The 14368-nt window shown below is 38.4% G+C and overlaps 1 gene segment (V, D, J or C); it reads left to right on the top strand.

Moving 5' to 3' along the window:
- The first annotated feature begins 12783 nt into the window (after positions 1-12783).
- LOC134760137 (T cell receptor alpha variable 9-2-like) lies at positions 12784-13340 on the top strand. The segment is given in 2 exon segments: positions 12784-12865; positions 13006-13340. Coding segments are annotated over 2 exon segments (381 nt in total).
- The last annotated feature ends 1028 nt before the right edge of the window (positions 13341-14368 follow it).

Here is a 14368-nt window from a genome sequence, read left to right on the forward strand (position 1 = left end):
TTCTCAACTTAATAAAGGAACCTTACAACAACCTATGTCAAGTGTCATACTTGGTGAAAAACTAAAGGCTTCTCCGTAAGATCAGACATAAGAAAAAAGTTATTGCTCTCACTGTTTCTGTTTAATATTGTACTAGAATGTCTATCCAGTGCAATAAGGCAAGACACAGAAACAAAAGGCATACAGTTTGGAAAGGAAGAAATAAATCAAGCTTTATTTGCAGACAACATAATTGTCTAAGTAGAAAATCCAAAGAATCTGCAGAAAATATACCAGAACAAATAAGTAAGATTTTAAAGGTTGCAGGATAAATGATCAATTTGCAAAAATTAATTGTATTTATATATTTTCACATGGGACAATCAGAAATTAAAATTAAAAACACAATACCATTTACAATAGCATAAAAATATTAAATGCTTACAGATAAATCTTATAAATTATAGAAGACCTGGTAACTTAAAGCCACAAAACCTCATGAGAGAAATTAAGACCTAAAGAATGGAGAGATAAACTATGTTCATAGATTGATAGACTCAATATTGTTAAAATGTCACTTCTGTTTCAATTATTCTATAGATTCAATATAACCACAATAAAAGTTCTGTCATTTTTTTGGTTAAAATTAGCAAGCTCATTATAAAATTTATTCAGAAATATAAAGCACCTAGAGTAGCCAAAACAACGTTGGAAAAGAAAAAATTTGGAGGGATAATACTATCTTACCTCAAGTCGTTTTCCACAGTAATCAAAACAATGTGGCATTTGTATACAGATAGACTAACAGATTAATAGAACAGAATAGAGCCCAGGAATAGACCCATATATACATGAACAACTACTTTTTGACAAAGGTGCAAAGGCAATTCAATGTGGAAAGGATAGTCTTTTCAACAAATAGTGCTTAAATAATTGAATATCTATATGCAAAAAAAAAACTTTGACACTCTCATACCACACACAAAAAGTTACTTAAAGTAATCATAAACATAAATGTAAAACCCCAAATCATAACACTTCTAGAAGAAAATAGGAGGAAATTTTTGTGACCTTGGCCTATGCAAACATTTCTTAGATATGATCACAAAACATGACCCATAAAAGACAAAAAGTTGATAAATTGATAAATTGGTTTTCATTAAAACTTAAAACTGCCTCTGGAAACAACTCTGTCAATAGAATTAATAGATGAGCTATAGACTGGAAAAATACTTGCAAACTGGGTATCTGATAAAGTCATTTATTTGAGTTATGCAAAGAACCCACAGAACCCATTAACAAAAAAAATAGAAAAGTAAATAAAATGGGCAAAAGACTTGAACAAACACTTCAGCAAAGAAAGTATATGAATGGCAAATAGGCATATGAAAACATGCTTAGCATCATTAGTCATTAGGGATATGCAAATTAAGATCACAATTAGGTGCTACTACATACCTATTAGAGTGGGGTTGACAAGGATGTGGAGCAACTGGAACTCTCAGCTACTACTGGTGGAAATACAAAGTAATATAATTACTTTGGAAAATAATCGGGCAGGTTTTAAATAAGTCAAATATACACCTGATATCAGATGCAGCCATTCTACTCCAAGTTATTTGCCCTAAGAGAAATGAAAGGATACACCTATACAAAATCTTGAATACATGTTCGAAGCAACTTTATTTGTAACAACCTCAAACTGGGACTAACTGAAATGTACATCAACAGATAAATAACGAATACATTGTTTTATATCTATATAATGTAATAGTACTACTCAGCAATAAAAAGAAATAAACCATTGTCTCAAATGACACCATGGAAGAATCTCAAAATAATTATGCTAAGTGAAAGAAGATAAACCAAAAAAAAGTATATGATTTAATTTGTATAAATTATAAAATACACAAACTAATATATAGTGACAGAGAATTGCTTGGAAATGGGCATGGGAGATAGGAAGGTTAAGAGAAAGAGTACGAAGAAACTTTTGGAGTGATGTAAATATTAATCATGTTGATTGCGATAATAGCATCACAAGCCTATATGTATGTCAAATCTTATAAAAATGTTCACTTTACTTTGGTGCAGTTAATTTTTATGTCAATTATACATCAATAAAACCATTTAAAAATCCAATTTAAAAGTACATGTCTTCAACATCACAGAAGTATTCTGATATGGTCCAAAATGCAAACTCTTCTCACTGGATTTATACTATTTTTCTTAAGTATGGATAACAACAGTCTACACCCATGTGCTCTGCTGTTTATTTTCAACCCAGCATGATTCCAGCTTATTTTGCATTCCCCTTTGTATATCAGAATGGAAATTTGTAGCTGATTTTCCAGAATTCATTTTCAACATAGTTCTAGGCTTGCTTCTGACAAAGTGATTCGGAAGGTGGAGGAGAAGGAGAAGAGATTTGCAAACCCAAACAATATCTGGGCCTGAATTTCTTACTTAAGTCTGTATCTGAGAAACTATTCATATGCTGACTCTGGATGCATTCTTTATCTGAATCTGGGGAGAGTGAACTCCAGGAAACGGACTGAACTAAGTGTCTGTTCTTAGCTTTGTGTCTAGGTATAAATGTTTACAGGTCCTTGCAGATCCTTCTTCCAAATTTTACTCTGATAACACTTCTGGAGGTTTTTTCTTTTCTTTTTCATTTTATTTTTAGATTTACATGTGGAGGTTTGTAACAAGGGTATGCTGCGTGATGCTGAGGTTTGGGCTTCTAGTTGGTCACCCAGATAGTGAACATAGTACGCAACAGGAAGTCATCTGGATAGTGAACATGGTACCCAATAGGATGTTTTTCAGCCCCTCCCCCCTCCATCTCTCCCTCCTTTTGGAGTCCACAATGTCTATTATTCCCATCTTTATGTCTGTGTGTACCCACAGTCTGGCTTCCACTTACAATGAGAACATATGATATTTTGTTTTCTGTTTCTGCACTAATTCTGCACTTAAGATAATGGCCTCTAGCTGCATACATGTTTCTGCAAAGGATATAATTTCATTCGTTTAATGGCTGCATAGTATTCCATGGTGTATATGTACCACATTTTCCATAGTCTATCACAATCGATGGGCACCTAGGTTGTTTCCATGTCTTTGCTATTGTAAATAGTGCTGTGATAAATATATGAGTGCATGTGTCTTTTGGTAGAATGATTTATATTCCTTTGGATATATAGCCAGGTATGGGATTGCTGGCTTGAATCATAAATGTTTTTTTAGTTTTCTGAGAAATCTCCACACTGCTTTCCACAGGGCTGAACTAATTTGCATTCTCAGCAACAGTGTATAAGCATTCCATTTTCCCTGCAAACTCCCCAGCATCTGTTATTTTTTGAATTTTAATAATAGCTATTCTGACTGGTATGAGATGGTATCTCATTGTGATTTTGATTTGCATTTCTTTGATGATTAGTGATATGAAAGATTTTTTCATATGCTTGTTGGCTACTTGTATGTCTTCTGCTGACAGGTGTCTGTTCAAGTTCTTTGCCCACTGTTTAATGGAGTTATTTATTTCCTGTCGATTTGTTAAAGTTCACTATACATTCTGGATATTAGTCCTATGTAGGATGTATAGTTTGCAAAGTTTCTCCCATTTTGTAAGTTGTCTTCTAACTATGTTGAGAGTTTCTTTTGCTGTGCAGAAACCTTTTAGATTAAATAAGTCCCACTTGCCAATTTTTGTTTTTGTTGCAGTTGCTTTTGAGAACTTAGCCAAAAATTCTTTGACTAGGCTGATATCCAGAAGTGCATTTCCTAGGTTTTCTTTTAGGATTTCTATGAGATGTTACATTTAAGCCTTCAATCCCTCTTGAATTAATTTTTGTATATGGTGACAGATACGGGTCCAGTTTTTTATTTTTTATTTTTATTTTATTTATTTCTTATTATTATTATACTTTAGGTTTTAGGGTACATGTGCGCAATGTGCAGGTTAGTTACACATGTATACATGTGACATGCTGGTGCGCTGCACCCACTAACTCATCATCTAGCATTAGGTATATCTCCCAGTGCTATCCCTTCCCCCTCCCCCCACCCCACAACAGTCTCCAGAGTGTGATGTTCCCCTTCCTGTGTCCATGTGTTCTCATTGTTCAATTCCCACCTATGAGTGAGAATATGCGGTGTTTGGTTTTTTGTTATTGCGATAGTTTACTGAGAATGATGATTTCCAATTTCATCCATGTCCCTACAAAGGACGTGAACTCATCATTTTTTATGGCTGCATAGTATTCCATGGTGTATATGTGCCACATTTTCTTAATCCAGTCTATCATTGTTGGACATTTGGGATGGTTCCAAGTCTTTGCTATTGTGAATAGTGCCACAATAAACATATGTGTGCATGTGTCTTTATAGCAGCATGATTTATAGTCCTTTGGGTATATACCCAGTAATGGGATGGCTGGGTCAAATGGTATTTCTAGTTCTAGATCCCTGAGGAATTGCCACACTGACTTCCACAATGGTTGCACTAGTTTACAGTCCCACCAACAGTGTAAAAGTGTTCCTATTTCTCCACATCCTCTCCAGCACCTGTTGTTTCCTGACTTTTTAATGATTGCCATTCTAACTGGTGTGAGATGGTATCTCATTGTGGTTTTGATTTGCATTTCTCTGATGGCCAGTGATGGTGAGCATTTTTTCATGTGTTTTTTTGGCTGCATAAATGTCTTCTTTTGAGAAGTGTCTGTTCATGTCCTTTGCCCACTTTTTGATGGGGTTGTTTGTTTTTTTCTTGTAAATTTGTTGGAGTTCATTGTAGATTCTGGATATTAGCCCTTTGTCAGATGAGTAGGTTGCGAAAATTTTCTCCCATTTTGTAGGTTGCCTGTTCACTCTGATGGTAGTTTCTTTTGCTGTGCAGAAGCTCTTGAGTTTAATTAGATCCCATTTGTCAATTTTGGCTTTTGTTGCCATTGCTTTTGGTGTTTTAGACATGAAGTCCTTGCCCATGCCTATGTCCTGAATGGTAATGCCTAGGTTTTCTTCTAGGGTTTTTATGGTTTTAGGTCTAACATTTAAGTCTTTAATCCATCTTGAATTGATTTTTGTATAAGGTGTAAGGAAGGGATCCAATTTCAGCTTTCCCCATATGGCTAGCCAGTTTTCCCAACACCATTTATTAAATAGGGAATCCTTTCCCCATTGCTTGTTTTTCTCAGGTTTGTCAAAGATCAGATAGTTGTAGATATGCGGCGTTATTTCTGAGGGCTCTGTTCTGTTCCATTGATCTATATCTCTGTTTTGGTACCAGTATCATGCTGTTTTGGTTACTGTAGCCTTGTAGTATAGTTTGAAGTCAGGTAGTGTGATGCCTCCAGCTTTGTTCTTTTGGCTTAGGATTGACTTGGCTATGCGGGCTCTTTTTTGGTGCCATATGAACTTTAAAGTAGTTTTTTCCAATTCTGTGAAGAAAGTCATTGGTAGCTTGATGGGGATGGCATTGAATCTGTAAATTACCTTGGGCAGTATGGCCATTTTCATGATATTGATTCTTCCTACCCATGAGCATGGAATGTTCTTCCATTTGTTTGTATCCTCTTTTATTTCCTTGAGCAGTGGTTTGTAGTTCTCCTTGAAGAGGTCCTTCATATCCCTTGTAAGATGGATTCCTAGGTATTTTATTCTCTTTGAAGCAATTGTGAATGGGAGTTCACCCATGATTTGGCTCTCTGTTTGTCTGTTGTTGGTGTATAAGAATGCTTGTGATTTTTGTACATTGATTTTGTATCCTGAGACTTTGCTGAAGTTGCTTATCAGCTTAAGGAGATTTTGGGCTGAGACAATGGGGTTTTCTAGATATACAATCATGTCGTTTGCAAACAGGGACAATATGACTTCCTCTTTTCCTAATTGAATACCCATTATTTCCTTCTCCTGCCTAATTGCCCTGGCCAGAACTTCCAACACTATGTTGAATAGGAGTGGTGAGAGAGGGCATCCCTGTCTTGTGCCAGTTTTCAAAGGGAATGCTTCCAGTTTTTGCCCATTCAGTATGATATTGGCTGTGGGTTTGTCATAGATAGCTCTGATTATTTTGAGATATGTCCCATCAATACTTAATTTATTGAGAGTTTTTAGCATGAAGGGTTGTTGAATTTTGTCAAAGGCCTTTTCTGCATCTATTGAGATAATCATGTGGTTTTTGTCTTTGGTTCTGTTTATATGCTGGATTACATTTATTGATTTGTGTATACTGAACCAGCCTTGCATCCCAGGGATGAAGCCCACTTGATCATGGTGGATAAGCTTTTTGATGTGCTGCTGGATTCTGTTTGCCAGTATTTTATTGGGGATTTTTGCATCAATGTTCATCAAGGATATTGGTCTAAAATTCTCTTTTTTGGTTGTGTCTCTGCCCGGCTTTGGTATCAGGATGATGCTGGCCTCATAAAATGAGTTAGGGAGGATTCCCTCTTTTTCTATTGATTGGAATAGTTTCAGAAGGAATGGTATCAGTTCCTCCTTGTACCTCTGGTAGAATTCGGCTGTGAATCCATCTGGTCCTGGACTCTTTTTGGTTGGTAAGCTATTGATTATTGCCACAATTTCAGTTCCTGTTTTTGGTCTATTCAAAGATTCAACTTCTTCCTGGTTGAGTCTTGGGAGAGTGTATGTGTCGAGGAATTTATCTATTTCTTCTAGATTTTCTAGTTTATTTGCGTAGAGGTGTTTGTAGTATTCTCTGATGGTAGTTTGTATTTCTGTGGGATCGGTGGTGATACCACCTTATCATTTTTTATTGCATCTATTTGATTCTTCTCTCTTTTTTTCTTTATTAGTCTTGCTAGCGGTCTATCAATTTTGTTGATCCTTTCAAAAAACCAGCTCCTGGATTCATTAATTTTTTGAAGAGTTTTTTGTGTCTCTATTTCCTTCAGTTCTGCTCTGATTTTAGTTATTTCCTGCCTTCTCCTAGCTTTTGAATGTGTTTGCTCTTGCTTTTCTAGTTCTTTTAATTGTGATGTTAGGGTGTCAATTTCGGATCTTTCCTGCTTTCTCTTGTGGGCATTTAGTGCTATAAATTTCCCTCTACACACTGCTTTGAATGCATCCCAGAGATTCTGGTATGTTGTGTCTTTGTTCTCGTTGGTTTCAAAGAACATCTTTATTTCTGCCTTCATTTCGTTATGTACCCAGTAGTCATTCAGGAGCAGGTTGTTCAGTTTCCATGTAGTTGAGCGGTTTTGAGTGAGATTCTTAATCCTGAGTTCTAGCTTGATTGCACTTGATCTGAGAGATAGTTTGTTATAATTTCTATTCTTTTACATTTGCTGAGGAGAGCTTTACTTCCAAGTATATGGTCAATTTTGGAATAGGTGTGGTGTGGTGCTGAAAAAAATGTATATTCTGTTGATTTGGGGTGGAGAGTTCTGTAGATGTCTATTAGGTCTGCTTGGTGCAGAGCTAAGTTCAATTCCTGGGTATCCTTGTTGACTTTCTGTCTCGTTGATCTGTCTAATGTTGACAGTGGGGTGTTAAAGTCTCCCATTATTAATGTGTGGTAGTCTAAGTCTCTTTGTAGGTCATTCAGGACTTGCTTTATGAATCTGGGTGCTCCTGCATTGGGTGCATATATATTTAGGATAGTTAGCTCTTCTTGTTGAATTGATCCCTTTAACATCATGTAATGGCCTTCTTTGTCTCTTTTGATCTTTGTTGGTTTAAAGTCTGTTTTATCAGAGACTAGGATTGCAACCCCTGCCTTTTTTTGCTTTCCATTTGCTTGGTAGATCTTCCTCCATCCTTTTATTTTGAGCCTATGTGTGTCTCTGCACGTGAGATGGGTTTCCTGAATACAGCTCACTGATGGGTCATGACTCTTTATCCAATTTGCCAGTCTGTGTCTTTTAATTGGAGCATTTAGTCCATTTACATTTAAAGGTGATATTGTTATGTGTGAATTTGATCCTGTCATTATGATGTTAGCTGGTTATTTTGCCCGTTAGTTGATGCAGTCTCTTCCTAGTCTCGATGGTCTTTACATTTTGGCATGATTTTGCAGCGACTGGTACCGGTTGTGCCTTTGCATGTTTAGCACTTCCTTCAGGAGCTCTTTTAGGGCAGGCCTGGTGGTGACAAAATCTCTCAGCATTTGCTTGTCTGTAAAGTATTTTATTTCTCCTTCACTTATGAAGCTTAGTTTGGCTGGATATGAAATTCTGGGTAGAAAATTCCTTTCATAAGAATGTTGAATATTGGCCCCTACTCTCTTCTGGCTTGTAGAGATTCTGCTGAGAGATCTGCTGTTAGTCCGATGGGCTTCCCTTTGAGGGTAACCCGACCTTTCTCTGTGGCTGCCCTTAAGATTTTTTCCTTCATTTCCACTTTGGTGAATCTGACAGTTATGTGTCTTGGAGTTGCTCTTCTCGAGGAGTATCTTTGTGGCTTTCTCTGTATTTCCTGAATCTGAATGTCGGCCTGCCTTGCTAGATTGGGGAAGTTCTCCTGGATAATATCCTGCAGAGTGTTTTCTAACTTGGTGCCATTCTCCCCGTCACTTTCAGGTACACCAATCAGACGTAGATTTGGTCTTTTCACATAGTCCCATATTTCTTGGAGGCTTTGCTCATTTCTTTTTATTCTTTTTTCTCTAAACTTCCCTTCTCACTTCATTTCATTCATTTCATCTTCCATCGCTGATACCCTTTCTTCCATTTGATTGTATCGGCTCCTGGGGCTTGTGCATTCTTCACGTAGTTCTCGAGCCTTGGTTTTCAGCTCCATCAGCTCCTTTAAGCACTTCTCTGTATTGGTTATTCTAGTTATACATTCTTCTAAATTTTTTTCAAACTTTTCAACTTCTTTGTCTTTGGTTTGAATATCCTCCCATAGCTCAGAGTAATTTGATCGTCTGAAGCCTTCTTCTCTCAGCTCGTCAAAGTCATTCTCCGTCCAGCTTTGTTCTGTTGCTGGTGAGGAACTGTGTTCCTTTGGAGGAAGAGAAATGCTCTGCTTTTTAGAGTTTCCAGTTTTTCTGCTCTGTTTTTTCCACATCTTTGTGGTTTTATCTACTTTTGGTCTTTGATGATGGTGATGTACAGATGGGTTTTTGGTGTGGATGTCCTTTTGGTTTGTTAGTTTTCCTTCTAACAGACAGGACCCTCAGCTGCAGGTCTGTTGGAGTACCTGGCCGTGTGAGGTGTCAGTCTGCCCCTGCTGGGGGGTGCCTCCCAGTTAGGCTGCTGGGGGGTCAGGGGTCAGGGACCCACTTGAGGAGGCAATCTGCCTGTTCTCAGATCTCCAGCTGCATGCTGGGAGAACCACTGCTCTCTTCAAAGCTGTCAGACAGGGACATTTAAGTCTGCAGAGGTTACTGCTGTCTTTTTGTTTGTCTGTGCCCTGCCCCCAGAGGTGGAGCCTACAGAGGCAGGCAGGCCTCCTTGAGCTGTGGTGGGCTCCACCCAGTTCAAGCTTCCAGGCTGCTTTGTTTACCTAAGCAAGCCTGGGCAATGGTGGGCGCCCCTCCCCCAGCCTCACTGCCGCCTTGCAGTTTGATCTCAGACTGCTGTGCTAGCAATCAGCGAGATTCCGTGGGCATAGGACCCTCTGAGCCAGGTGTGTGATATAATCTCCTGGTGCGCCATTTTTTAAGCCCATTGGAAAAGCGTAGTATTTGGGTGGGAGTGACCCGATTTTCCAGGTGCCGTCTGTCACCCCTTTCTTTGACTAGGAAAGGGAACTCGCTGACCCCTTGCACTTCCTGAGTGAGGCAATGCCTCGCCCTTCTTCAGCTTGCGCACGGTGCGCGCACCCACTGACCTGCGCCCACTGTCTGGCACTCCCTAGTGAGATGAACCCGGTACCTCAGATGGAAATGCAGAAATCACCCATCTTCTGTGTTGCTCACGCTGGGAGCTGTAGACTGGAGCTGTTCCTATTTGGCCATCTTGGTTCTTCCGGGGTCCAGTTTTATTCATCTGCATATGTCTAGGCAGTTATCCCAGCACCATTTGTTAAATGAGTCCTTTCCCCATTGCTTATTTTCGTTGGCTTTGTCAAAGATCAGATGATCATAGGTGTATGGCTTTATTTCTTGGTTCTCTATTCTGTTCCATGGATCTTTGTGTCCATTTCTGTACCATTACTAAGGCCAAGTTTTAGTTACTTAGCTTTGCAGTACAATTTGAAGTTGGGTAATGTGATGTCTCTAGTTTTGTTCTTTCTTTTTGTTAAGGATTGCTTTGGCTATTCAGGCTATTTTTTGGTTCCATATGAATTTTAGAATGGTTTCTACTAATTCTGTGAAAAATGACGTTGACAATTTGATAGGAATAATTTTGAATTTGTAGATTGCTTTGGGCAGTATGGACATTTTGACGACATTGATTCTTCCAGTCCATAAGCATGGAATATTTTTGCATTTGTTCGTGTGGTCTACGATTTCTTTCAGCTGTGTTTTACAGTTCTTCTTGTATACTTCTTTCACCTCCTTGGTTAGCTGTATTCCTAGGTATTTTGGGGCATGTGGCTATTGTAAATTGGATTGCATTCTTGAACTGGCTTTCAGTATGATCACTATTGGTTTATAGAAATGTTCCTGATTTTTTAATGTTGATTTTGTACCTTGAATGTTTGCTGAAGTCATTCATTTGTTCTGGAGCCTTTTGGTGGAGTCTTTAGTGTTTTCTAGGTATAGAATCATATTGTCAGTGCAGAGAGATAATGTAACTTCTTCTTTCCCTATTTGGAGGCCTTTTACTTCTTTCTTTTGCCTGCTTGCTCTGGGTAGGACTTCTAGTACTATGTTGAATGGGAGTACAGAGAATAGGCATTCTTGTCTTGTTCCCGTTCTCAAAGTGAACACTTCCAGCTTTTGCCCATTAAGTATGATATTGGCTATGGGTTTGTCATAGGTCACTCTTATTATTTTGAGGTATATTCCTTCAATACTTAGTTTGTTGAGGGTTTTTATCGTGAAGAGTTATTGGATTTTATGGAGTGCTTTTTCTGTATCTATTGTGATGATCACATGGGTTTTGGTTTTAATTCTGCTTATATGTGGTGAATTGCATTTATTGATTTGTGTATGTTGAAACAACTTTGGATCCCAGGAATGAAGCCTACTTGATCCCAGGAATGAAGATTGGCTTTTTTCTCTGCTGCTGGATTCAGGATGCTAGTTTTTGTTGAGAATTTTTGTGTCTATGTGCATCAGGGATTTGACCTTTAGTTTTCTTTTATCATTGTGTCTTTCCAGATTTTGGTATCAGGATAATACTGGATTTGTAGAACAATTTAGGGAAGAATCTCTGCTTGATTTTTTGGAGTAGTTTCAGCATGATTGGTATCAGTTCTTTGTATGTCTGGTAGAATTTAGCTGTGAATCCATCTGCTATGGGGTTTTTTTTGTTGGTACATTTTTTATTACTGATAAGCTGCACTTCACTAAAATTTAAAAGTTACGCTCTTATGCAATGCAATGTCAAGAAAATGAGAGACAAAACACAAACTGAGTAATCCATTGCACTTGAACAAATCTTTCTTCATATTTTAGTTTCTCTCCATGTAAGAGGCATATTTCGGCTGCGTTTAGTCTGCCATCTTACCAAAAAAAGGTTTTTGTTTTCTTTTGTTATGTTACAAAATGAAAACTCATAGGAAGTAAGCATAATGAAATGTTTGTTTTTATGGCAGACACTTCATAGGAAAAGAGTAGCTTTAATAATCTGTGTAATCATGGGGACTTTTTTTGTGATGACCTCAGAGTGTTATCTCTGATAGTTGATAACCATCTTGGTATAGGACAGTGTTCACAAATAAAATCTTGTAAACAACTATCAGGCTGGCAGCAACAAAACCAGCAGGGAAATTTTTAAAAAATGAAACCCTTTGAATCTTTGAAATTGTGGTTTGAAATCTTGGAAATTGTGATTCCTAAAGTTAGTGGTTTTGTCCCAACATCTGTAATTTTAAATGACTCACAAGTTAATTCAGTTCTCACACAACCTGATTTTAGAAACTTGATTATCAGCCAATGTGTCTACATCAATTTGCAGAGCAAGAGAAGAGGAAAGTTCTAACTCATGCTTCAGTCTGTTGATGCAAATCTACATGTGGATTCCCTGCATCATCAGAGGAAATTATTTGATTAAACTTTGGCAATAAAATGTTGGCATATGACCACAGTAGAAAGCGTCCTTGAGGCCAGATCTCCATGAGTATAAGGTTAACACTTGTTGCCTGACTGTCATAAGCAAGCAACTTGTCTTGGAGTCATTGAAATTGTGAGGGAATAAGCTATTAATCTGAAGTCATATCTTATCAGTAAATGTCAGTCACTGCTCTACATGTTAGGATACAGTGCTGAAAAACATAGACTCAGTAACAGCAAGACTTCTTAACACTCCCTCTGATTTCAACTCAAAACCCTTGTCTGACATCCCATTGAGTTATACCACTGGCCTGCAATGGATACGTGAAAATATTGGCCTGTATTAAAATATCCAAGAAAATGGAAATCTCACCTACAGAAATACCCTAGGTTGCTCTGCTAAAGATCTTTTGTGTCAGGTAGTGTCCAAAGAACAAAATTGACAAAATAGACCATAGAGATGACAACATCTGCCCTTCATATTTACAAGGACCGCCTGAGACTGGCATGGGCCTTATAAATGAGGTCAGGGTTCAGGACCTATTTCTGACTTTTGGAAGGAGTCCGGGAAAACATTCATCCCAGTTCAGCCCCTGTCCACCAGAGGGAGTGGCTTCCTAACACAAACTCATCTCCTGCTATCACTGTAGGTTTCACTGTGATTTCTTCATGTTAAAGATCAAGACCATTATTTGGGTAACACACTAAAGATGAACTGTTCTCCAGGCTTAGTGTCTGTGATACTCTTACTGCTTGGTAAGTAAGATGCCTTTTAAAATTTGGACTCTGTCTTCTATCAAGCCAAAAAAATCTTTAACCACAATTCGACCTAAGAGCATTATGCTCAAGGCTAAACAGATCTCTCTGTCTCTCTCTCTCTCTTTTTTTTTTCCTAGGAAGAACCCATGGAGATTCAGTGACCCAGATGGAAGGGCCAGTGACTCTTTCAGAAGGGGCCTTCCTGACTATAAACTGCACATACACAGCCACAGGATACCCTTCCCTTTTCTGGTATGTCCAATATCCTGGAGAAGGTCTACAGCTCCTCCTGAAAGCCACGAAGGCTGATGACAAGGGAAGCAACAAAGGTTTTGAAGCCACATACCGTAAAGAAACCACTTCTTTCCACTTGGAGAAAGACTCAGTTCAAGAGTCAGACTCAGGGGTGTACTTCTGTGCTCTGAGTGACACAGTGACAGGGACTGCAGGGGGAGCTGAGCACAAACTCTGAGCAGCACGGGGAGCCCAGCTGCTGAGTGTTAGCCACTGTCATTCACTCTGGTTCCAGCACAGTCTGTAGTTGTTTGTGCCTCAGTTTGTCTGATTGATGCAGTAATCATACACATGGCCAGAGGAGAAAAACAAGAAATGAACATCCCCAAACCCAGCTCTTGGTTAGTGAAATTAAAAACAGACATTCACCCCAAGTAGTACCTCATCCATTGCCAAAGTAATTTCAAGGTTAAACCACAGAAACAATGAAGCTGTCTCTGTGATCATCCTTGCAGACAAAGTTCAACCCCCACCTCTTGTTCCAGGTCACTCTGGTAGATATTGGAGGTGGATGTGTTCTATTACATTTTTAAAGAGCCAAATGTGCCAGAGAAGGTGGCATCTCTATAATGTCTCCCTAACAGAGTACAGCAGGAGAGATGACAGGAGAGCTATAGCTCCTCAATTCAGTTCAAATGTCTATGCAGGATTCTTAAGAGAGAAAGAAGGGAAGAGAAGAAAGGAGGAGGGACAGAATGTCACATGTAAAAAAATAATACAGAGAGGAAAGCAACAATTGTCAGAGAGAGGAAAGGTTTCTTTTTTGGTAAACCAGATGGTAGACAAAGGCTGATGTTCCGAAAAGAAAGGGAAGGATCAAAATGATTATTGAAGAAATGACTCATTTGTAAATCATAAGTATTCCTTGCTTGTTACATTGATCAATTGGCTTTCTAACAACAAGTCCTTAAGTGAGTGAGTTTTGCAGTGCCAATGGAAGATTAAGCATACAGATTTATATTTGTATCCCTGTGAAATCCTATTAAAGACACAGTAAAGAAATTGAAAAGGGCATAAAACCACAAAAAGAATAGAAAAGAAGGCGACAGCAGATGGTGATACCAATACAATTTTAGAAGGCAAGAGCGTATGGAGAAATGAAAACTTGCGTAGCAGACCAGATAAAGAAGAAACCTGGGCCTAGTGAAAGAAGACAACAAGGAACACCTAATGTGTGTTGAGCCTTTGTGGAAAGGTTTAGAAATC

This window comes from Pongo abelii, chromosome 15, assembly GCF_028885655.2.
Source record: "Pongo abelii isolate AG06213 chromosome 15, NHGRI_mPonAbe1-v2.0_pri, whole genome shotgun sequence".
NCBI lineage: Eukaryota > Metazoa > Chordata > Mammalia > Primates > Hominidae > Pongo > Pongo abelii.